The 26,239-nt window shown below is 46.7% G+C and overlaps 2 protein-coding genes across 2 annotated transcripts; one reads left to right on the top strand and one right to left on the bottom strand.

Annotated features, from left to right (window-relative positions):
* The first annotated feature begins 3,067 nt into the window (after nt 1-3,067).
* Nucleotides 3,068-4,945, top strand: LOC119343457 (AAA-ATPase ASD, mitochondrial-like). Its single transcript, XM_037614397.1, has one exon. The coding sequence runs from the start codon at nt 3,276-3,278 to the stop codon at nt 4,812-4,814; it is 1,539 nt and encodes a 512-aa protein (XP_037470294.1). The 5' UTR covers nt 3,068-3,275; the 3' UTR covers nt 4,815-4,945.
* Nucleotides 4,946-16,337: 11,392 nt separating this feature from the next.
* On the bottom strand, nt 16,338-17,785 carry LOC119343445 (probable carboxylesterase 15). Its single transcript, XM_037614390.1, has one exon. It carries the CDS (start codon nt 17,711-17,713, stop codon nt 16,640-16,642), a length of 1,074 nt encoding a protein of 357 aa, XP_037470287.1. The 5' UTR covers nt 17,714-17,785; the 3' UTR covers nt 16,338-16,639.
* Between the last annotated feature and the right edge of the window lie 8,454 nt (nt 17,786-26,239).

Here is a 26,239-nt window from a genome sequence, read left to right as displayed (position 1 = left end):
CTTCTCATGAATGCTCCACCGCGATCGCGTGTGGTGCAATGATCGTCTTCAGCGAAGAGGGTGGACGAACGGGTAGTTTGCCCTCTCTGCATGAGGAATTTGGAGACCCCAGTTCATCTCTTCTAGAATTGTGACTGCAGGCAGGTCTGGGCCCAGGAAACAACCTGGACATGCTGCACATTGATGCTCCTAGGGTGTGTTTGGTTGAGGAACCAACTTTCACGGAATGGAATGGTTCCATTCCAGAGGAATGGGTCGGTTCCGTTCCTGTGTTTGGTAGGTGCAAAAAAGTAGAACGGGTTGGTTCCGTTCCAGTGTTTGGTTTGGAAGAATGGAATGAAAAATAGAATAACAGAAATTCAAAATTTTGGCAACATTTCATTTGTATTTTCAAGAAAAACAACATAAAACTCAATGACATAGAACTCAATTTTCAACAATGAAGTAGCAAGTTCATTTGGCACATCCAGAAGCAATCAAGTAGCAAGTTTATTTGGCACATCCAAAAGCAATCAGCCTTACATGTCTTTAACATACAAATAACCAAAGCAAAGTTCACTACAGCCATACATGTTCACATACCCAATATCCAAAAGCAACCCAATGGCACTATAGCCATGCATACATGTCGAGTTCACATACTTGACAACCATACAACCATATCGAATTTAGAAGTTTTTCTTCACATACCTACTCACCCAAACAGATTTGTTGGTTTCAGAGAGTTTCATGAAGGCTCTTGCGGTCTTGGGGTTGTCAACAAGATGAGCATAGTAGTGGGCAAGCTGCTCTTCATCAAATTCTTTCAAATTGGAGACTACATCGCAAAGATCATCGGATATATCATCATCATCTCCACTAGATTTCACAAGAGCTTCAACAACAAGTTTAAACCCATCTTTGAGAATGGCACCTAGTGGATCCTCTAGAACTTTCACCACCTTGGCCTTCTTTTTGGTGGTCCTTTGGGGTGAGAAGACTCACCAACCATATTGTATGCAAAAACATTGCCAATTGTTGCTCAACACTAAGATGTGGACTGTCTTCTAGCAAATTGCGATCCCTCAATATGCCACACAAGCGAAATAATGCAGCTCTTTCAAACCTTAGCATGTTTTTGCATTGGTTTAGATAATAAAATCCGATTCGATCTTTTTCATGCATTGGGCCATAGGTAATACGTGGTCCCCTCTTCCTTATTATAGCCCGAACAATGACTGCCATTGCAGCTAGTGCAACAAAAATAGTGGCTCCCCTAGGCATCCTTTTTCTTTTGTTCATCTTGCTTACCATCTACAAGTAATGCATAATATCAAAAATATGGCTAGCAATGACTTGTAAACATGGGTCTGGTTGTCCAAAGCAGCACATATTGAAAAAAAAAATTGGGTAACCATGGATCTGCATACTACACAAAAGCACATATATATGAAACAAATTAAGGAGGAACATGGCACACAGGAAATAAAATCTGCCCAAACATGAACATATACAGAGATATGCAAAGGGGTAATGGAAACCGTACCTTGCCTCCGCTGCTAGCTGCTGATCCGAACCTCTGCAGCACCTCCGGTCGCAGCTGCGTGGTAGCCGCCCTGCTGCTTCGTCGCTGCTCCTTGGATCCGGGTCGAACTTCTTCGTCGCAGCTGCTTGGACCATGGCCGATCTGCTATGTCACTGTTGCTTGCTAGGTCGCCGCCATGGTGCAGATGCGCGCCATCACAGAGGAGACAACAGGAGGAAGGTGAAGCCGGGCCGGGGAGGGATGGAGAAGGCAGATCGAGAGAGGGGGAGAAGCGGGAGGGTGGCGATGCTAGTCAGGGAACAACGAGAGAGGGGGAGATGCGGGAGCGGCGAGAGGAGAAGGATAGGGTACATGCGAGGGGCTCGTTCCCTGTCGTCCGTTCGATTTCGTGGTATGCCTCGGTTCGGCATAATGAGCGACTATTCCCTTTCCTGGGACGAGTGGGTTCTGAATCGTTCGACTAACTAAACACGGGAATGGGCCGTGGGATCGGGTCGGACCCATGACGTTCTACCCGGTGACAACAACCAAACACACCCCTAGAAGACGGGGAAAAAACGATTACTCCCTCTGTTCCTAAATATAAGTCTTTTTAGAGAGTCCAATATGAACTACATATGGAGCAAAATAAGTGAATTTACACTCTAAAACACATCTATATACATCCATATGTAATTCATATTAAAATTTCTAAAAAGACTTATCTTTAGAAACCGCGGGAGTACAAGAGAGGCAGTTGGCGCCATGGTTAGGGGAGCGGAGCATGCTGCAATAAGTGCACAAAGACCATGACCATGACCATCATTTGGGATATCTGGAAGGAGATAAATAACCGCAGCTTCCGAGGAAACATGCAAGTGTTTCTAACGTCATCGAAGCTAAGAAGAGAGCTAGAACAATGGGGCCTGGCAGGTACAAAAGGCTATAGAGCACCCCTTTGGGGACCTGGAGATAGTACCCTAGTGTGCCCTTCCAATCTTTTCTGTTTTCTCTGAACTTTTCCTTGCCATTCCCATCGTGATCACTAGATCACCTCAATGTTCCATGTGCTACCTGCTAGTAAATCTAATGAAGCCAAATCTAACGAAGCCAGCAATCTGCTGTATCTTTCACAAAAAAAACCCCCCGGGGATTTAACACATGGGCAGCGGCGCAGCGTCTTCTGCCGGCTGAGGGGGTGTTTGGTTCATGGACTTTTTAGTCCCAGAGACTAGAAAAAGTCCCTAAAAAGTCCCTAAGAACCAAACGGGAGGGACTTTTTCTATAGGGACTAAAAAAAGACTGTACTAGAGAATCTTTTTTGATTAGTCCTTGGGACTAGAAAAAATCTTAGGACTTCTAAACCAAACACCCCTTGAATCCAATGACGCGTGCGCAGGTCCCGGCTCTTTCCCGCTGATTTCTTGAAATGTGAACCTATGGTATATGTGGACCGATGGGAAACTTGGCCGCCAAGTTCTTGTGTGCTTTGGTTCCATATTTGTGAAGGGCCATTTTATTTCCAAAAAGTTTGCCGGATCCGTTACATTCCTTCCCGACGAAGGAATAAAGTTTCTATAGATCACACCAGGAATTCATCAAAAGGCTTATGAGAAGAAGAAAAAAACCCCGAAGAATGGTTGGTTTGAGCAAGCGGTAGCAACAAAGCGTGTGTTGTTGTTGCTATAAAGGCACGCGGCTGAGACGCAGAGTTGTTCAGTGAAGTGCAGAGCACTACAGGGGCTACAGAGTATCGACCAAAGCAGAGCAAATGGAGATGATCGCCGGCGACGTCCACGCCCACGGCTACGGCTGGGCCGGGGTGTGGTCGGCGGTGGCCAGCCTTATCTTCCTCTGGTCCATGGTGCAGCAGTACCTCCCCGCCCAGCTCGAGGAGTACCTCACCGCCCTCACCCGCCGTCTCCAAGCGGCCATCACCCCCTACGTCACCATCTCCATCGACGAGCACGTCCCCGACTCCTTCGGCCGCAGCGAGGCATACCTCGCCGCCGAGGCCTACCTCAGCGCCACCTGCGCCTCGGGCGCCCGCCGCCTCCGCGCCGACCTCGCCGCCGACAGCGACCGCATGAGCGTCGCCGTGGACGACCACGAGGAGGTCGTCGACGAGTTCCGCGGCGCCAAGCTCTGGTGGCGCAAGACCAAGACGCTCCCCCGCGGCAACGTCATCAGCTGGTCCGCGCACGAGGAGGAGCGCCGCACCTACTGCCTCACCTTCCACCAGCGCCACCGCGGCCTCGTCGACGCGCTCTACCTGCCGCACGTCCTCGCCGAGGGCCGCGCCGCCACCGTCAGGAACCGCCAGCGCCGCCTCTTCACCAACAACCCCAGCAGCGACTGGTCCGGCTACGACGCTCGCGTCTGGAGCCACGTCAAGCTGGAGCACCCGTCCACCTTCGCCACGCTCGGCATGGACCCGGACAAGAAGCGGGACATCATCGACGACCTCGAGATGTTCCGCGACGGCAAGGACTACTACGCCTCCGTCGGCAAGGCGTGGAAGCGCGGCTACCTGCTCTTCGGGCCTCCCGGCACCGGCAAGTCCACCATGATCGCCGCCATGGCCAAGTACCTGGACTACGACGTGTACGACCTCGAGCTGACGTCGGTGAAGAACAACACCGAGCTACGGAGGCTCTTCATAGAGACCAAGGGCAAGTCCATCATCGTCGTCGAGGACATCGACTGCTCCATCGACCTCACCGGCAAGCGCAAGAAGAAGAAGAAGAAAGCGAGCAAGAAGAAGAGCAAGAGCGGCGACAAGAAGAAGAAGGCCCCACCGGCGCCAGGCGCCGGCAAGGACGAAGAAAACAAGGTGACGCTGTCGGGTTTGCTCAATTTCATCGATGGGCTGTGGTCGGCATGCGGCGGCGAGCGGATCATCGTGTTCACCACCAACCACAAGGAGAAGCTTGACCCGGCACTGATCCGACGGGGCAGGATGGACGTGCACATCGAGATGTCATACTGCTGCTTCGAGTCCTTCAAAGTGCTCGCCAAGAACTACCTGCACGTCGCCGACCACGAGCTCTTCCATGAAATCCAACAACTTCTAGGGGAGGTCAACATGACCCCGGCCGACGTGGCGGAGAACCTGATGCCCAAGTCCAAAAAGAAGGACGTGGACACCTCTCTGGCCAGGCTGGTTAAAGCGCTCAAGGAAGCAAAGGAGGAAGCGTTGGCCAAAGCACTGGCCGGGGCAGAGGAAAAAGAGGAAACCGAAGACGACGACGAGGAAGATGACACCAGTTCGAGCGAAGAGGAGGAAAATGGGAAGAATAAAAAAGAGTAGAGTGATATATACGCAATGATATCATACTTTTCCGTATGTATCAAGATAGAGTTAACAGCATGAAGGCAATAAGAACTTGTACTTACCCGCAAAAAAATTGTACCAGTACAAAACATCATCAATTTCAGAAATAGGAGTAACATATAGGCCCCAAGCACAAAATGTGAGATGATGATACGGTCTACAAAATGCATCCACTTGTTTCTGTTGTGTATATGTAAAGACAAATATGATTATATATTAGTATTTGGACAATCTTCACTAGACAAATCTATGCATATCAACATCAAGTTTCCAATCTAAAACTTGCAAATGGTAGTAGGACAAAATAACCAAGGAACGACGCTAAAATGCTAGTGACAAGGTTTCCCTAGTTTAAATTCAAAATAAACTACCCTAGTGCCTCATTTGTGGGAGATTCGAGCCGTTCCTTGGGTTTCACGTGGGAACTTTAGGGGAACTCTCTCTCTCTCTCTCTCTCTCTCTCTCTCTATAGGTCTGGGGTATCTATTTAGGGTATTTAGAGAGACAAGCGATGCACACGTCCTCGTCACCCCTGCTTGCCGGTTGAGAATGCCTACACATACCACACATAGCTTTCTAACGCTTTTTGATCTGACTGATTCCTTGTGCGAGTTGTGTTGTACATGCATACAATGGTACATCACACAATAGAACACAATGGGTCATCGTAGTTGCTGACCTTGTTTCAGCTGGTGTGGCAAAGATGTTGGCATGTTTAGACCATCTCTTAGTTGTATGCTGCTCATTTTTTTGTGTGGGAATAATACTTGTATATTAATCAATTATCAGGTTGCTAGCATCCACGAGCGACGACGAGGACAATGGGAAGAATAAGGAAGAGTAGAATGATATATACGCAATGATATCACAGTTTTTTTATGTATCGATATATAAAGAGTTGCTAGCATGAAGGCAAGAAAAACTTGTACTCGTACAAAACATCATCAATTTCTAAAATAGGAATAGGATATGGCTAGAAGCACAAAATGTGAGATAATGATACGGCCTACAAAATGTGTTCACTTGTTTCTGTTGTATATGTAACAGTAAATTGAGATTATACTATTTTGACAATCTTGTCGAGACAAATCCATGCATATCAACATCCAAGTTTCCAATCCCGAATTTGCAAAAGGCAATAGGACAAAATAACCAAGGAGGGGGGCTACTAAATGGCTAGTGACAAGGTTCCCCTAGTGCAAATTCTACTAAGTAAACCTACCCAGTGCCTCATTTGTGGAAATTCGAGCCGTCCCTTGGGTTTCACGTGGAAACTTTTGGGAATTTTCTCTCTTTAGGGTATTTATTTAGAGAGGCAGGGGATGCACATGTCGTCTGTCACCTCAGCTTGCTGGTTGAGAATGTCTACACATACCACACATACCTTTCCAGATCTTGTATGCTTTTGGATCTGATCGATTCCTTGTGTGTTGTACATGCATACAATGGAACACAATGGGTCATCGTGGTTGTTGCCCTTGTTTCAGCTGGCGTGGCGAAGGTGTTGACATGTTTAGACCATCTCTTAGTTGTATGGTGCTCATAGATGATGCAATTACATACTTTGGACTGAATTTTTAAGTTTCTAAGCTCCCTAGGGTATATACGCAAGGATAAAGAAGAGAAGAATGATATATACGCAAGGATATCATAATTTTTTAATGTATTGATGTATAAAGGGTTACTAGCATGAAGTCAATAAAAACTTGTACTCATACAAAACATCATCAATTTCAAAAGTGGGATTAAAATACAGGCTCCAAGCACAAAATGTGAGATAATGACGTGGTCTACAAAACACGTCCATTTGTTCTGCTGTACTACTATATGTAACGACAAATAAGATTATATTATTTGGACAACCCTCGAGACAAATCTATGCATATCAACATCACGTTTCCAATCTAGAATTTGCAAAAGGCAATAGGACAAAATAATCAAAGGAAGGACGCTAAAATGCTACTCCCTCTGTCTCACAATGTAAGACGTTTTTGCAAGCTGAGGGAGTAGTGACAAGATTTCCTAGTGTAAATTCTAAATAAACCACCCCAGGGCCTCATTTGTGGGAGATTCGAGCCGTCCCTTGGGCTTCACGTGGAAACTTTAAGGAATTTTCTCTTTCTCTAAGTCTGGGGTATCTATTAAGGGTATTTAAAGAGGCAGGGGATGCACACGTTGTGTGTGAATTACTGGCAAAGGATTGCTAGGAAGAAATTGTCTGGGATTGTGGTAACCACTGGCACGTGTTCCGTTGTTGAACCGTTGGTGATGTAACTTGCTCTGTCTACACAACGACAACATGCTCTGTCTACAGAATAATAACATATATACAGAAAAAATATACATGGACATGGCGATGGATTAATATATATACACTTATAAAACATCATGGACAAACATTGTCCCCCTTCCCGCTCACAAAACATTTGCCCATCAATATATATATATATATATATATATATATATATATATATATATATATATATATATATATATATATATATATATATATATATATACACTTATAAAACATCATTGCATAACTGAACCAAAAATCCATTACATAAGTAACTAAATGTTACATTGCACATCTCAATGCATAATCACATAAACTAGGGAACGATCATTGATCATATCACTTCTGGAATAGGCCAACCCAAAAAGGTATCGTTCCCTTCACAAGGTTCGCTCGGTCGCTCATTTGTTGGGCTTTTTTCACTTGTTATTTCTTTAACTTCGAACGCTGACCATTGACTTAAACGATTGATTTACACAAAAAGTTCACGAATTTGGAAAATATTCATGAATTTGGTATAATTTCATGGATTTAAAAATATCTGTGAATTCAAAAAAAAAGTTTGTGATTTTTTAAAAAATTATGAATTTGAAAAAAGCTTATACATTTATAAAATATTCTTGAATTTGAAAAAGTATATGAAATTAAAAAGCATAAAGAAAATAAGAAACATATATATCATATAAACCATAGATAAAAACACAGAAAATAAGACAAAGAAACATTCTAGAATGTTTCCACCACTAGGAAAGCCGATATTATTCGTCCGTTACATGGGCCGACCCATTAGCAATCTGAGGGTGTGCACGTTGCACGAAATGAGCTTTATTCGGGAGCGACTAATTAACGCGTACCCCTTCTAGGGAATTCTAGTGGGCGCTTCGGAGGTGGCAGGGAACGCTCTAGCCGCCGCCACATGTTGTGCGCTAGAAGCACCCGCCTGAACACTTGTTTTCTCTTTTTTTTTGCATGTTTTTTGTCTAGGTTTTAATGTTTTGCTTGATTTTTCCTAGGTTTCTAATAAAAATGTCGAGCGAAGCATAGCGCGTGAAAAAGAAAAGTTGTGCTTCACGGCAAAAAAATAGTTGTGCTTTCACGTGAAGTGCAACATTGCTTCCCGAAAGTGAAAAATACAGTTGTGCTTATCGGAAAGTGAATAAATACAATTATGCTTATCGAAAAGTGAATAAGGACAGTTGTGTTTCCCCAAAAAGTGAAAAACATAATTGTGCTTCTAGTTTTGTTTTTGTTTCAGCGGTCTTTGGGTTTCAGTTCTGTTTTTGTTTCAGTTTATTTGGGTGTTTTAGGGAAGAAAGACATCTAAATTATTAATATGTGATCTAGTTTCAAAGATTTTGACGCTAGAAATACAACGGTGAAAACAGTTCATGATTTAAACGTATGGTTAAAGAGATAATACGTTTTTGAAAAAAAAAAGAATCTACAAAAAAGAGAGCACAAAACTCATAGGTTGTGATAATTGTCGCATAATTTTTTAGGAGAATTTACTGTCGCACATGCATTGCGTCACTTGTCATCAGGAGAGAACTTAACAATAACTTTGCCAAAAATACCTCTAATTAGTAATCCCCCACCCCACCCCCCTTGCACAAAAAAAAGTAACTTCGGATTTATTCAGCGCCTTAGGCGCCGAATAGGATATTGCTCAAGAGAACCTATGGCCCAACTGCAGATTAAACCCACGTAGTGGGACTGGGCCTTTGACCGACTGCATTTGGTGTTAAAATGGATCCCATTTCAGCCTACCTCCCAACTTTCCCGAACTGCCATGTGATTCGAATTGTGTACTTCCAAGAATATCACTTGATTCGGCCAATTTTTGTGTTCTCTCGGAAAGCACGAGGACTGGAGCAAAAACCTCACCCTCTTTGCGCAAGTTCGAGATTTAACAGAAACTAGTCGGAGTTCCCCACCCTCTTTGCATGACAATATTCGTAGTTATTCTCGCAATCCCATATGCGGTGTACGTATGAGCGATGCATCTGCAGTTTGTTTTTGGGTGTGGCTTGTTGGAGTAATTATGCATCTCTGGGATGCCATTAGCAGGAACAGAATGTATCTAGATCACCTAAAACATGAACAGAGAAGGGTTTAGGGGATCATTACGGGTCACGGCAGTGGACATGATCGCCTGCTTGGTGCAGGCTTGATGCAGAGGTGATGTAGTCAAGGTAGAAGTCCTCCTCAACGTCCTGATGCCCTCAGGACGCCACCGACACTGCCCGGGGACGGCACCGGCGGCTGGAATAGGTCTTCCCGTCGCTGCAGCGCTCCCCCTGATCGGATGGGGTGAGAGAATATCGGGAGGGGAGTGAAACCGTACGTGAATTGTGATCGCGCAGACTGCCAACCCTCTCCCGTTCCCTTCTATGTAGCGCTGGCGACAGGGGACCTAAACCATCAGTTGGTTTGGGTGCCCCCGATCAGGACGCCTTAGTTGGGATAAAAACCTCACGTACGTTGGTGCGTGGGGCCTTTTCATTAACGTTATCTTTTCCTTTTTTTTTGTTAAACTAATAGATCTAACTGGCCTGTTTAAGCCGTCAGATCAAAACCAACATTCTCCTCCTTGATCGTTAGGCTTAACTTCATTCGCCCATTCTACATAGAAATGATGTACCAAAGTGAGGTGTTACAACAGCTTGAAACGCCACAGAACCTCAACACTTATAGTACACCCGCCTATTTCGAAATGGAATTTTTTTTGCTAATTGGGGAGTGGTTTATTTTAATGGTCCTCTTATTCCAGAATTATCAGGCCTCCAGTAGTCCCATGCCGGCAACATGCTCACGAAAAATACTGAGTGATAAGCCTTTTGTTAGCGGATCCGCAAACATATGCTTCGTTCTTATATGTTTAACATCAACTGTTTGATCCTGGATTCTATCTTTCACAACACGATACTTTATGTCAATGTGTCTGGCAGCATTACTTGACCTGTTGTTACTCGTATAGAAAACTGCTGGTTCATTATCGCAGTACAATAAAATTGGTTTAGATATGCTGTCAACCACTTTAAGTCCGGGTATAAAATTCTTTAGCCATACAGCCTGCCCGTTGGCCTCATAACATGCTACAAATTCTGCTTGCATCGTAGATCCAGCAGTTAACGTTTGTTTGGAGCTTTTCCATGATATAGCTCCTCCCGTGAGTGTGAATATATAACCTGACGTGGATCTCATACTATCCACACACCCGGCAAAATCAGAGTCTGAATAACCAATAATTTCTAGTTTATCAGTTCTTTTATATGTAAGCATGAAATCCTTAGTTCCTTGCATATAACGCAAGACTTTCTTTGCAGCCTTCCAGTGGTCCGGTCCTGGATTTGATTGGTATCTGCCAAGCACCCCGGTTACAAAATATAAGTCTGGGCGTGTACACACTTGAGCATACATGATGCTTCCAACAGCTGAAGCATAAGGAACCGACTTCATCTGGTCAGTTTCACATTGGTTCCTCGGACATTAAAATGTCCCAAACTTATCGCCCTTAACTATAGGAGCAGGTGAGGGTGAGCACTTATGCATATTGAATTTTTTCAGTACTCTCTCAAAGTATGCCTTTTGAGATAGTCCTAACGTTCCTCTGGACCTATCTCGATGAATCTCGATGCCGAGGACATACGAGGCTTCACCAAGATCTTTCTTATCAAAACTGGATGACAGAAAATTCTTGGTCTCATGCAGCATATCCTTATCGCTACATGCCAACAATATGTCATCAACGTATAGGACTAAAAATGTGAACCTACTGCCTTTAAACTTAATGTATATGCAGTTGTCCACAACATTTTCGGCGAAACCAAAAGTTTTGATAATTTTATCAAACTTGAGGTACCACTCTCTTGAAGCTTGCTTCAAGCCATAAATTGATTTCTTTAGACGACATGCTAAATGTTCCTTTCCTTCCACAACAAAGCCTTCTGGCTGAGCCATGTAAACGTCTTCTTTTAAGTCATCATTTAGAAATGCCGTTTTAACATCCATTTGGTGTAGTTCTAGGTCGTAATGAGCTACTAATGCCATTATGATTCTGAAAGAATCCTTGGTTGACACAGGAGAGAAGGTTTGCTTATAATCAATGCCTTCTCTCTGTGTATACCCTTTTTCCACTAGCCTTGCCTTGAACCGTTCGACATTCCCTTTGGAATCATACTTGGTTTTGTAGACCCACTTGCAGCCTACTTTCTTAGCTCCATCGGGAACTTCTACTAAGTCCCATACGTCGTTTGAGCCCATAGATTTCAACTCGTCTTCCATGGCAACCAACCATTTGGACGAATTTTCGCTTTTAATGGCTTCCTTATATGAGGTTGGATCCTCCACCTTTCCCATATCATTCATGTCCTCCATCAAAAAGGTGATATAATCATCTGATATGGCTTTCTTCCTCTCATGCCGTGGTCTACCCATGGGCGGAGGTGGTGGTGGAACATCATCATTTTCATTATTTTCTCGGAGATCCTCATTTGTGTTTGGATTCTCATTATTAGTTTCTGGATCACCATTCGACTGAGAGACTGAACCGTGAGATTCAGGATCATCAGATGTCACATTTCTTCGTATTGGAAAAACAATCTCTTGGATAGTCGGGGATGGTACACAAACCCGCTTCTCCTCAAGATCGATCTCCCTTAAATTTGTGATCTCATTATCCTCAAAAAATACCGCTTGTCTAGTCTCCACAAACTTGGTGGTGTGACTTGGACAATAAAAACGATATCCCTTTCCCCTATGAGGGTATCCAACGAAGAAACAACTAACTGTTTTTGGATCCAATTTCTTAAATTGTGGATTGAAAACTTTAGCTTCAGCAGGGCAACCCCACACCCGTAAGTAATTCAAGCTCGGTTTCTTTCCTGCCCACATCTCGTAAGGTGTGTTCGGTGCTGACTTAGTTGGAGCAAGATTTAGTATGTGTGCAACTGTCTTTAACGCCTCTATCCAAAGGCTTACTGGTAAACTCGAGTGACTAAGCATGCTTCGCACCATATCCATAAGGGTGCGGTTGCGGCGCTCGGCCACACCATTTTGTTGTGGTTCACCAGACATTGAGTACTGAGCAATGATTCCATTTTCAGATAAGAACTTGGCAAAAGGTCCAGGAATCTGCCCATAAGGAGCATGCCTACCATAATACTCTCCCCCGCGATCAGATCTTACAACTTTGATTTTTGCGTTCAGTTGATTTTCAACCTCCGCTTTATAGACTTTGAATTTCTCCAAAGCTTCCAATCGGTCACGTATGGGATAAATATACCCATAGCGGGAAAAGTCGTCTGTGAATGTAATGAATGAATCAAAACCATCTACAGACTTAACATTAAGGGGTCCACATATGTCGGTGTAAATTAATTCTAAAACCCCTGTGGCTCTTACTGCTCCTTTCTTAATTGTTTTTGCAAATTTTCCTTTGATGCAGTCGACACATTTGTCTGCATCTGAGAAGTCTAATGGGAGGAGTATTTCATTTTTAACTAAATGTTCCATTCTCCCCCTCGAAATGTGGCCCAAACGACAATGCCACAATTTCGAAGAATTACTAACTTCTTTCCATTTCTTCTCAACATTAATTTCATCACTCACATGCATAACTGAATCATTATTAAGAGATAACATGTATAGTTGGCCTCGTCTAACACCGATGCCTACATTCTTATTACATTTGATCAAAGCAAATTGTTTCTTGCCAAAATGGCACTCATACATATCATCATCTAAACGAGAAACTGAAATCAAATTCCTACTTAAGGTAGGCACATAAATAACATTATTCAATCTAAGAGTGTGGCCAGTGTGTAGCTCCAACGTGAGAGATCCCACAGCTTCAACATCGGCCTCAACTTCGTTTGCAACCTTAAGCTTTCTTGTTCCTCCTCTTATGGTTTGGATCGTATCGAATCCCTGCATAGAGTTAGCAACGTGAGTGGTTGCCCCTGAACCAATCCACCATGACTTTATTGAAAAATCAACATAAAGAGATTCATCTACAAAAGTAATTTCATCAATACCTCTTTTGTTCATCCATTTTAGAAAGCCTGGGCAGTCCCTTTGATAGTGTCCCTCTTCTTTGCAGAAGTTACAAGAATTTTCTCCAGCAGTGGAGCTGCTAGGAGCAGAAGAAGAACCACCGGCTTCTTTACCCTTGAATGCCGTAGGGTTGAATGGATTAGTGCCTTCTTTCTTGACTTGCCTTTTCTGAGGCTTAGGGAAACCTTGTCCGTCATGCTTTCTCTTGTTAGAGCCAACATGAAAGACATGGTCTTTCTTCTGCCTCATGATCCTTTCTTCCTCCTGGATGATCCTTGCGGTCATCTCAGAGAGTGGCCATTTTTCCTTTAGAGAGTTATAGTTGACCTTAAATTGTTCAAACTCTTCAGGAAGAGACTCAAGAATAATTATAACAAGAAGGGCTTCACTTAAAGAACACTCCAAAGCCTTAAGCTTGGTGAAAGCATTTACCACCCTCAATATGTGCTGCCTAACATTTCCGTCAATAGTGTATTTCTGAAGAAGTTTAGCAAAAAGCTCATGAGCATACACTTTGTCGGAGCCTTTAAATTGCTCCTCCATTTCAGTGAGGAAATCTTTAGCAGTATCTTTCTTAGGGAGTGCTTCAGAAATGTTCGGCGATATTGTCGCTTTCATGATGAGAAGCGCAATATGGTTGGACTTATTCCACTTTCCATCTTAACATCATACTCCTTCTTGAGTTCTGTATACCCTGTGACACCTGCCACAGGTGCCACAGGTTTTTCTTCCCTCAAGGCATAGTCAAATTCATTACAACCCAAACATAATTCGACTTGGGACTTCCAACGAGGGAAGTTACTCCCCGTAAGTGGTTCGATCGTGTCGGACCGGAATGGAGCGGAAGCTGAAATCATCATAAAAGTTCATAAGTAAAGTTGCATGATTATAAATTTACGTTGGTAAATAAACAAACATGCCAAGTATTTAATTTCAACTCCATGTCAAAACACCGTTGGGCAGAAAAAACATGGAATTAAAAAATCATAGGGGATGACTCATAATAATAAAACAACGTTGGTCCGAATTAAAATTAGAGTCATTTCATTCTCAATTTAAACATCAACATAAAAAAACATTATCATTATTTGATGTCTAAAAAAAACTTCATCATCCAAAAACACATAATAAATTCTGAATAAAATATCTCGTTGGTTCAATTTTACCTAGAATAATAATGTGTTTATTACATTTTTATGCATTTTCTGGTTTAAGCAGTGCAAATCATAATATTTATTAACTTAAACGCATTGGAAAAACAGAAAATCGCGACGGTGATTTTGGCCTGAAATACCTCACAGCTACAAGTAAAACGGCCCAGCCCAGCAGCGAAAAACGCTAAGAGAAAAAAAAACGCGCTGGGCAAAGGCAACTTGGGCCGAAGCCCGTGACCGAAAATGGCCCATTAATGCCCGAAGGCCCGAGCCGGTGCTCCGCATCGCTGAGAGCCGCTCGATCGAATCGGACGGCCGGCGCGGCTTGGAGCCCGAACAAAAGTGCCGACCGGCCTAACCCTAGTCACTTTCTCCCCGCCCCCCCCCCCGCATTTCTCGCTTGTGAGCGGCGACGGCATTCGACGGCGGCCTGAGGCGCGCCGGCCATGGCGGCGCGGCGGCTGCGCTCGCCGGAGGAGCGTGCAGCAGGATGAATCCCGCGTGCTCCCCCGTCGAACGTGGCCCCGGCGTCAGTGCTCATGGCGCATCAAGGGAGGGAGGATGGGCACCGGCCACCGTTGCATGAAGGACGACGGCGACCCGCGCGGCGTCGGCCACACAGGTGCGCGTCCATTCTAGCGGCGGCGGCACCTCAAGTTCTTTCCGCGCGTCGTCCCGAGGACGGCGGCGTCACGACGTCTCCGCCGTCGCACCGCGGTGGACGCAGTGCGGGCCCCGAAGGGAAGAGGCGGCTACGCGGCGCATTAGGTGAGGATTCTCCTCATTCTCCCCAAAAATCGTATTCATGAGTGCTTAATTGGTGAAAAAACATGCCTAATTGAAAAAATTAGGGTTCTACCGAAATTGGGGATTTTTCTAGGGTTCTTCAACATGGGGGGTTTGCTACTGTTGATCCCTCTGCCTTCTAATTTTCTTATCAAAAAACCGGAATAAGTACTTAAACATGATTGATTCTAATTAACCGTGACATAACCATGAGCATTAAATCTTAACTTAAATTAATTAGAATTGATGAACGTAGGTGGCAGTACTGATCCGTAGCATATTAGAATTAAAACATGATGATTTACAGAGGGCATCAAGACAGTAGCATGCATCTTAGGGCCAACCAGGGGCTAAAACTTTCAATCTTTGATCATGAACCTAAACCTGACTTGATCTAAACTTGATGTTGATCTACAGATCAATAATATAGGGACCTATTGCAATCAAACTTGGCGACTGATACCATTGTTGGAGTAATTATGCATCTCTGGGATGCCATTAGCAGGAACAGATTGCATCTAGATCACCTAAAACATGAACAGAGAAGGGTTTAGGGGATCATTACGGGTCACCGCAGTGGACATGATCGCCTGCTTGGTGCATGCTTGATGCAGAGGTGATGTAGTCGAGGTAGAAGTCCTCCTGAACGTCCTGATGCCCTCAGGACGCCACCGACACTGCCCGGGGACGGCAGCGGCGGATGGAGTAGGTCTTCCCGTCGCTGCAGCGCTCCCCCTGATCGGATGGGGTGAGAGAATATCGGGAGGGGAGTGAAACCGTACGTGAATTGTGATCGCGCAGGCTGCCAACCCTCTCCCGTTCCCTTTTATGTAGCGCTGGCGACAGGGGACCTAAACCATCAGTTGGTTTGGGTCGCCTTAGTTGGGATAAAAACCTCACGTACGTTGGTGTGTGGGGCCTTTTCATTAACGTTATCTTTCCCCTTTTTTTTTGGTAAACTAATAGATCTAACTGACCTGTTTAAGCCGTCAGATCAAAACCAACATGGCTAGGTCTTACTCGACTGAGACTTAACCAAGTCTAAGTCAAGTGATATAGTATGTAAGAAGAAATAAAAACTGAAAATAATTTTTTGCACGAATCTCTATACGAAATCAAAGGAAGATACTACCGACTGAGACATAGCGAAGTCTCAGTCGACCGAGACTTAGCAAACTGTTTGTTTTTCTTAGAATGACTTATTTTATGATTTTTTTACAATAGATGCAGCTATACATACCTTACACATCGTATGGCTGAATAACAATCGATACCTCATATTATTCCCATGAACTACGACGGGTTTTTTGTAGTGACTTGAAACAGTTCTACTCTCTGATTAAGTAGGCAAGGCGACAGGATACCAGTCCAGAAGCCACCAAGTATATATGGACGTCAAGCTCAGTAGGTCGATCAACTTAATGGCAGACACACCTGATACTCACAGTAGAACGCATAACACATATAAGCACTGCGGCACGTGTGGGATACTGTATGCTTTTCATGCTTTATTAGTGGCGGGCGACGAAGCTCTTGATGGCGTCGATGAGCTCCTGCGCTCTCTCCCCGGTGGTGGGGTCCATGTCCACGGCGAACTTGTTGAGGTAGAAGGAGTGGCTCATGCCGCGGTTGATGAGCACCTCCACCTCCTTGCCGGCGGCTCGCAGCGCGTCGCAGTACTCGAGGTTGGTGTCGCGGACGAGGTCCTTCTCCCCGACGACCACCAGCATCGGCGGCAGGGGAACGGACTCCAGCGGCGGCGCGTTCGGGCCCATCGGGCACGTGTATGGGTGGTCCTTGGTAGCGCCCTCCGGCAGCGCCATGGCCATGAACTTGTCCAGCATGTCCAGCGTGAAGAACACCGAGTCCGGCGTCTCCTCCAGCTCGGATTTGCTCCGCGTGGCGCGCATGAACCCCGGGTGGATCGGGACGCCGCCCGCGACGCGAAGGGGCGCCCAGGCGTCCGTGCCGTCCTCGCGGACGCGCGCTGCCACGAGGTGGACTAGGTTGCCACCGGAGCTGTCCCCGACAAGGAAGACCCGGGACATGTCCGCGGCCTCGCGGAGGAGCTCGGCCGCGGGGTCGTCGAGAGCGCCTTCGTCAGACATGGCGATTGACCGCAGCCGGCGCAGCACGTCGATACCGGTGTCGAGCTGGGCGGGCATGCGGTGCTCTGGGGCTAAGGGTAGCTCGGCGGTGACGACCACGGCGGGCACGGCGCAGGCTAGGCGCGCGTAGAAGTGGTGGTACAGGACCCAGGACGGGTGGGAGATGCAGAAGCCGCCGCCGTGGAGCTGCACGATGACGGGGAGGCGCCCGGCGTTGCCCGCGTCGACCTCGGGGAGGTACACCCGGAGGTTGGGCTCCCCGGGGAGGTCGTGGAGCGTGTGGCCGTCGCGGGGCACATCGTAGGGCTGCACCGGCTGCATGAGGGGCAGGGCCTCCGGCGGGCCCGTCCACGTGCGGTCGATACTGCCGTCGTCCATCACGCGCAGCCAGCCGGAGACCTCGTCCACCACCTTACGGCCGCTCGTCGGCGCCACGGTGGTGGTCGCCTGGTGCTGCGATGCGGCGGCGGGGGCCATCGGTCGTCGCTGGGGTGTATGTTAGACGCTCTACGGCCGGTGCGGGTCGCGTGTAGACTGTAGAGTACGGTGTGAGAGTGTGATGGTTTGGTGGTGGCAACAGGGGAGGTGAGGTGGAGTTTTATAGGCGGTGGCGGTGGCGGAGCAGGGGAGCGATCATAAGGTGGTCGCGTCGCGTTTTGTCGTTGAATATTTTGGAGGGAAATTTCGCAGCGGGTGGCAGGGAATTTGAGCAGAAGTGTCACGGCAGCAGACCGGCAGTGCAGTTGGAGCTGGTACGGTGTGTGGGCTGGGCTAGCTTGTGTGAAGCGCGACCGAGATGATGGATGTGGACGTCTACGTCCTTCTCATCTTGTAAACACGCGTGACCCGGTCTGAAAAGTCTTTGAACTGGGTTTCCAGACCGCGCCGTGGACTCGACTACTACAACTGGGTCAGTCTCAGTCAGGCCGGGGAATCAGTTGTTTCTCACTACCAACAGCAAAAGTGAAATGAAATGAAACAAGGCAAAGCTTCTCTGGCCTCCGGGGCTTGGCACATCAGGGGCGCGCACGGGCACGGCGACATGGGCACAACATGGTTTAAGTGGGGATACACGACTACAAGTGGACGTGACCCTCACATATCACATCAGAAGTAGTATATTTCTGCGTGATTCACAAGTAAATGCGCCCCGGACAGATGAGCATGATTGCTAGATCGCTACAAGTATATCGGATATGTCACATCCGGATAATTTCTGCTTGCTTCACGATTACACGCGTGCTGGAGCGATGACCGATTGATAGGCACAAGTTTTGATCTAGTGACACTGTGAGATCAATGAAAACCACACGTGGGAGATGGGCGACGGAGCCGCCGCCCGTTCCACTACCCCTCTCGCCGCCATCACGGCGCACATAGGCTCCGGCGGTTAGGTCCAGATCGGGGGCTGCTTTGGAGTGGTTGAAGGGTTGTTGTAGGATAACGAAGGAGATGGGTGCTTGAGCGGCGGCCTTCGATAGGTGGTGGGTGACATTGGTGTTGCTAAAGCCGGCGATAGCCGAAAGGTATCCGGCATGCGGTCATCATCAACTGGTTGGATCTAGCTCAGCCTGGCCGGATCATCAAAGAAGATGGCGTCAATGCGCAGTTCTGAACGACGGCGAGCTTGACATCAGAACCAAGCCTGCCGCACAACGACGTGGGTGCTTTTTTAGATTTTCTCTAGACAGTTTTCATGTTTGGTTTGGGGCGGCCAAGCGGCGGTGTTGCTCTAGGATAGGAATAATGTTCTCTCCGCCCTTTCCCTGTCCATTGGTGTGTTTTTCATCGGTGGATGGCGTGTGGAGCTATGTCTTTGATGGGTCTTCTGAGTTTCGATCGGCTTAAGTTTCTGATGGATCCATCTGTATTCAAATTGATGGGATGGTGAATCATCTAGTTGATGGTGGTCTCTCCATCCTTCAATATGTTGACGATACAATTCTCTTTATGGATCATGATCTTGAGAAAGCAAGAAATTTGATATCATTCGAGCAACTCTTAGGGCTTAAGATCAATTTCCATAAAAGTGAATTGCTTTGTTTTGGCGAGGCTCAAGACGAGGCCCACCTGTATGCTGACCTGTTCGGATGCGGGTTGGGCCAGTTTCCGATCACTTATTTGGGGATATTGATACATTATCACAGACTCACAAATGTTGAATGGAAATACGTCGAGGAGAGACTACAAAAAAGACTTAGCAGTTGGAAAGGTAAACTGCTATCTCTGGGTGGAAGGTTGGTCCTCATAAATTCAGTACTAAGTAATATGGTACTATATATGATTTCCTTCTTCCAGTTGCCGAAAGGAGTATTGCATAGATTGGATTACTTCCGATCGAGATTCTTTTGGCAAGGAGATAGAGAGAGAAAGAAATATTGGCTGGCTAAATGGAGTGTGGTTTGCCGTCCCAAGGACCAAGGCGGGTTGGGCATTCATGACTTTGAGGTTAAGAATAGGGCCCTTCTCGGCAAATGGTTGTTTAAGTTATTGACGGAAGATGGTGTATGGCAAACCCTCCTTAGAAGAAAATATGTGGGTTCAAAGGCGGTATCACAAGTATACTGGAAGCCTGGGGACTCCCATTTTTGGGCGGGACTAATGGCAATGAAGAAATATTTCTTCCGCTATGGTTCCTTCTCGATTAAGGATGGCTCGGAAATTAGATTCTGGGAGGATAAGTGGCTAGGTAATGCTACACTCCGTGAACAATATCCATCTCTATACAATATTGTGCGTCACAAGGGTGATACTATTGCCAAGGTTTTGGAATCATTTCCGCCAAATGTGACGTTCAGAAGGGATTTAATTGGACCTAGACTCCAATCGTGGAACATACTACTCCAGCAGTTAGCCACGGTACAGTTGTCACAAGTGTCCGATGTATTTTGTTGGAACCTACATGGGAATGGGAAATTCTCAGTGGATTCTATGTATAGAGCATTGATCCAGTCTGATGTGCCAGTTGATAATAATAAAAAGATCTGGAAGATGAAGATACCTCTTAAGAATAAAATCTTTGCATGGTATCTTCGTCACGGAGTCATTCTTACAAAAGATAACCTTAATAAGAGGAATTGGCATGGAAGTACAAAATGTGTCTTTTGTCCGCATGATGAGACAAAAAACATTTATTCTTCCAATGTAAACTGGCTCATTCTATATGGTCAGTCATCCAAATAGCTTCTGGCTTGTATCCTCCTTGTAGTGTTGCTAATATATTTGGCAACTGGCTACATGGGATTGATCACAAGTTTAGAATTCTTCTCGGGGTGGGAGCCCTTGCCGTGATTTGGTCGCTTTGGCTATGTCCAAATTGTAAGGTTTTTAGTGATAAAAGTACTTCTCTTATGCAGGTTATCTACATATGTACCGAGACTCTTCGTTTATGGTCCTCTCTACAATGATTAGAGAATCGAGACCTATTTATGGAGGGGTGTACACGATTGGAGGCTACGACGAGGGATATTTTTATCCAACGTGGTGACAACATGATCTTAGGATTGGGCCACCTTCGGTTTAGGCGTTATACAGAATTCATTTTTCCTTGTATATCGCCTTATTCTTTTATTTTGGCTTCGTGTGAGGACTTTGTTGGCTGTGTGCATCTTAGTTATGTAGAGGCCGGGTGTAATGCTTAAACCTTTTTAAGTAAAAAAGTGCCCCTTTTCGAAAATCCGTATTCGGTAGACTTAAGTTTCTGGTGGATCCATCTGTATTCGGCCGACTTTCATGGTCTTCGGAGTTTCTACACGCCCTTATCCGTGTTTTTTCTCTGGGGCGGCGATTTGCTTTGCAGATTGTGGCCGCTGATGTCTCCTAGTTTGCGTCGACAACTTTTTCGGGCGCTTCTTCTTCAAGCTCTCGGGTTTCAAAAGTTTGCTCCATCGAGGTGGATGCCCAGATGCGACATCAAGCTATGATCACGGCGCGCCATCAATGCATGTAGGAGGAAGAAGATTTTGACACCCCCACGATTTTTAATATTTTTCTATTTTTCTGTAAGGGTGTGTTTGTAAGGACCCATGATACATAATACATGGCTTTAGGGCATCTTCTAACGCTGACACCCAAATAGGACACATGTCCGTGGACCAGTCCAGACCAGTCCCAAATAGGACACCTGTCCGCGGACTCGTCTAGACCAGTCCGCGGACAATGATGTGGGAGCCAACCATCAAACTACATCCCCTAAACGTCCCCTAAGATCCGACCAATTTTAATTCCAAATATGTCGAGGTACACAAACAGGGGTGTATGTTTTCCCCTGACTTGTGCGCAAACAGCAACCCGCCGGTCCGGCAACTCTTGACATCCAAGACCATACCAAGCAAGAGGAGATCAGCTCTTTGAGAAATCAAAGGGCGGATCAAGAAGACCAAGTCAAGCCAAAGGAAGCAAGTCACCACTAAGGGAAGGCCTCCCTTGCCGGGCAGGAGAGCCTGGCGAGCTCGAGATTGCACTGAAGACAAGTCTCAAGACTGCCCCGACAACTTTGCCGGGGGCGCCAAGGGCGGACCACCCCGCTAAGGCTTCACCGCTCCACCTCATAGCAACGCAAGTCATCAATCGGTGCGGTGTCAAGCCCCCATGCGACTAAGTGGCTGTTATTTGGCACGTGGCAGCCACTTCCTATGGAAATCACCTCCAAATGACACCCGTCCAGAGACGTGTCATGCAGGCAGGTGAGAAGGTGGCTAAACGCCCCGGCAAGGCTTCCCGGGCTGCCCTACGATGTGACACTAAGCGGCACATTTAATGCACTCTGTACTGCCTGCAGAGTTAGGTATGATAGCACTGCTTGCTATCTAATCAGTGCACAATGATTGATTTGCCACTATGCTGGCCCCTTGATCTATAAAAGGAGGGCCATGGAAACAATAGAAAGGATTCGGACCCCTGTATACTGATACGCGCATAGCTTCTCTCGTCCCGAGGCATCCTTGTCGGGCAAGGGCGCTGCGTCTCCGCCACAATCCACCAAACCAGGAGTAGGGTTTTATGCCTCGCGGCGGCCTGAACCTGGCTAAACTGCCAGTGTGATCTCTGTCGTGCTGTGCTATGCTCTCCGCTCTTATGTGCTCATCCCCCCTACCGAACCACAAGGGGCTGATGGCCCCATAGGTGGCCGTGTATTCCCGCGACATCTTTGGCGCGCCAGGTAGGGGCAAGCGTTTGCACGAACCTGAGAAGCATACGCAGCGCATGATAAGTCTCCGTCGTATCTACTTTTCCTAACGCTTTTCCTCTTGTTTTGGACTCTAAGTTGCATGATTTGAATGAAAATAACCTGGACTGACGATGTTTTCAGTAGAACTACCATGGTGTTGTTTTTGTGCAGAAATAGAAGTTCTCGGATTGGAACGAAACTTTTTGGAGAATTATTTCATAATAAAAGAAAAATACTAGAGCCAAGAACCACCGGAGGGGGCACCTGGGTGGGAACAACCCACCAGGGCGCGCCCCTCCTCCATGCGCGCCCTGGTGGGTTGTACCCACCTGGTGGCCCCGCAGACCCTGAAACCGGCGCTATAAATTCACATTTTCCCAAAAAAACCCAGAGAGAAAGAATTCATGTTTCATGAGATGGAGCCGCCGCCACCTCCTATTCTTCATCGGAGGCCAGATCTGGAGTCCATTTGGGGCTCCGGAGAGGGGGGGTCTTTGATCTTCGTTGTCACCAACCCTTCTCCATCGCCAATTCCATGATGCTCCCCACCGGGAGTGAGTAATTCCTTCGTAGACTCGTTGGTCGGTGAGGAGTTGGATGAGATTCATCATGTAATCGAGTTAGTTTTGTTAGGGCTTGATCCCTAGTATCCATTATGTTCTGAGATTGATGTTGCTATGACTTTGCCATGCTTAATGCTTGTCACTTTGGGCCCCGGTGCCATGATTTCAGATCTGAACCGTTTATGTTATCACCATTATATCTATGTTCTAGATTCGATCTTGCAAGTTATAGTCACCTACTATGTGTTATGATCTGGCAACCCCGGAGTGACAATAGTCGGGACACTTCCCGATGATGACCGTAGTTTGAGGAATTCATGTATTCATCGTGTGTTAATGCTTTGTTCTGGTTCTCTATTAAAAGGAGGCCTTAATATCCCTTAGTTTCCAATAGGACCCCGCTGCCACGGGAGGGTAGGACAAAAGGTGTCATGCAAGTTCTTTCCATAAGCATGTATGACTATTTACGGAATACATGCCTACATTATATTTATGAACTGGAGCTAGTACCGCATCACCCTAGGTTATGACTGTTACATGATGAATATCATCCACAAATTGCCAATCCAATGCCTACGATTTTCCTACATATTGATCTTGCTAAGTTACTACCGCTATCGTTACTATTGCACTTGCTACAAAATCACTGCTACCACTGTTACTGTTACTATTGATGTTGCTACTAGTATCAAAACTACCATACTACTTTGCTATTGATCACTTTACTGCAGATAATTAATCTCCAGGTGTGGTTGAATTGACAACTCAACTGCTAATACTTGCAAATATTCTTTGGCTCCCCTTGTGTCGAATCTATAAATTTGGGTTGAATACTCTACCCTCGAAAACTGTTGTGATCCCCTATACTTGTGGGTTATTAGCGTGTCATTTTCATCATCTTCTTCATCGACGGCTTCGTCACCCTTGACGCCCAAGGAAAGGGCGGGGGACGTAAGGATGGGGAAGAGCGATATTGCTCCCCTGCCTACCCTATCCAGACCCCGTAGTCCCTCCCCGTCGCAGCTGCCGCCGCGGCGGGAACCAGGAGTGGTAATGGCGTGCACCGTACAGTTTAGGCATCATGGTTACCATGCAGGCCCCATTCAGGAAAAGATCAATATGCAAGGTCGCAAGGTTTCTCTCTCCGCCACTCCCGCTTATCAACAATCGAGCTACACTGAGTCTAGTGTCGTCGATGTCGATGAGTCCGCGCAATACTCGGTCTAGCATTTACCTTGCATAGGGGAATCCTGAGTGGAGCGCTGGTGAGAATCCATTGATCGACGCCCCGGTAAGTACGCACTGGCAAGGCCGTCCACTTTAGCGTGACTTCTGCACTAGCCGCCGTCAGATTGTTTGAAAAAGCATGAGGAGGAGGAGAGAGAAACTGGTCGTGCCCTGTATCACGCCGTGCCGCCCACAAGAAGCATATGGTTCCAGACGGTACTTGCTGAGAGCCGAGAAACAGTTCCATGACCCCATCCTCCCGAGGACATGCAAATGCGACAAGAGGCCATGGCCGGAGGGAGTGGGAGGGAGCAAGGACCAAAGCTAAGTCCATGCAATCGTTGATCCCTTATGAATTTAAGATTTCACATTTTCTTATCCCTTGGATACCAAAGTGTTCGTATGAGGAAATTCTTCATGTGATGGCACCTTGCTAGTTCTATGTCTACACCCTCGTTATGTTCCGAGCCTGCTCGCAGAATGGGCGGCTGCGTCGAAAACTACCAAGGGAAAACCTGCTGGGACGCATCCTCGCCAAGATGAATGCTAAGGGTCTGAACCTTACGACAATCGCAGCAATATGATACCGGCAGGTAACCAAAACATGCACATGGACTAATCATATGAACACCTACGGGTGAATTTAAAAGGGATAAACACGCAATCAAAGATTAAGTAAAAGCATCCGTTTTCACACAAGCGTAAACAGTATGATGTCTAAACACAGGACATGCATCATGTTTTGTTACAGGATGGCAAAGTGGCGAGATCTATTTAAGACCGGGCCCGGCGGCCTCGCGATGTAGTGGGAACACCAAGGACCTTGTGAGCATAAGGGGCGGCCTTCTCCCCGGCAGCATGAATGTCTGCGCCCTCCGGCGGCTTCCTGAAGCCATCGCTAAGGTCGAGATCCGGATGGCGACAGGTGATGATGCTTAGGACCATGAAGAGGGCATTGCGGGCAAGCTTCCGAGATTCGCTCACAAAGAGGCCGACCCTTCCCTCTTCATGTGTCTTCATCTTCTCTATCAACTCGTTGAAGAAGACCCCTAGCTTAACGCTGGAGACCTCATGCTTGCTGGCTGAGTAGACTGGCCCTTCCATGCCCATCACTGCAGTTTGGGAAGAGAGACGCTCGGTGATGTCGATCAAGCTCTTGATCCAAAGGTCGACCTGCTTAGAGTGATTCCCCAGCTTGTCTTCGGCATCCTTTCAAAGACGCCTTGCAGTATCCAGATCCTTCGACAACTGTTTCTCACGAGCTCCGCTGGATTCTACCAAGCTTTCTAAGGTGCCAATCTTGGCCTTCATGTCTTCGATGGTTTCATTGGCGGTCGCAAGGTCTTGGTCCCTTAAGAAGAGCTGCGATTGCACATCTTTCAAAAGGATCTCTGCTTTCCGTGCCTCCTGCTTGAGGGTTTCGACTTCCTTGGCGCTCTCGACAAGCTCCTCTGACAGCTTGGCCACCTGCTAGTCAAGATCAACCTTGGCAGTTGATGCAGCAGCAAGACCGTCAGCGAGCTTCTTTAGTTGGCTAGCCAAATCGGCAGTAAGGGCGTACAGGGCGGCTTTGTGCTTGTCCTCTAGCTCCTTGGTGCGCTGCTGCAAAAGGGCTTCCAGATCATCATCCTTGGCACGGAGGGCGGCCTCAAGCTTCCCCTACCGAGAAGAGAGGTCTTGCTCCTTGGCGTCCAAAAGCGCCTTGCGCCCCGCCATTTGAGCCTCTTGGGCAATAACATCCTCCATCGCCATCATGATAGTCTCTTGCTGCCTCATTAGGACCTGGAACTACTTGCCGTGCCAATCATGCAGCTCATTACCCGTGTCCCTCAACTTCTGGTCTACCTTGTTGGCGGACTTGCGCAGCTCCTTGAGCACCTGCCATTTCTGGATGTGCCGGTTCCGCATCTCCTTAATGCCTGCCGCCATGGACTCCAGGAAAGACAAGTCCATCACGACAGCAACAGAATCGTTTGCCTTGTCGACCCCTTGATACAGTGACGCCAGAATGCGCTGAAGCTCTTCATCAAGTTCTGCGCTCAT

The sequence above is a fragment of the Triticum dicoccoides genome, chromosome 1B (genome assembly GCF_002162155.2).
Source record: "Triticum dicoccoides isolate Atlit2015 ecotype Zavitan chromosome 1B, WEW_v2.0, whole genome shotgun sequence".
NCBI lineage: Eukaryota > Viridiplantae > Streptophyta > Magnoliopsida > Poales > Poaceae > Triticum > Triticum dicoccoides.
This window is presented reverse-complemented; position numbering and strand designations above follow the sequence as displayed.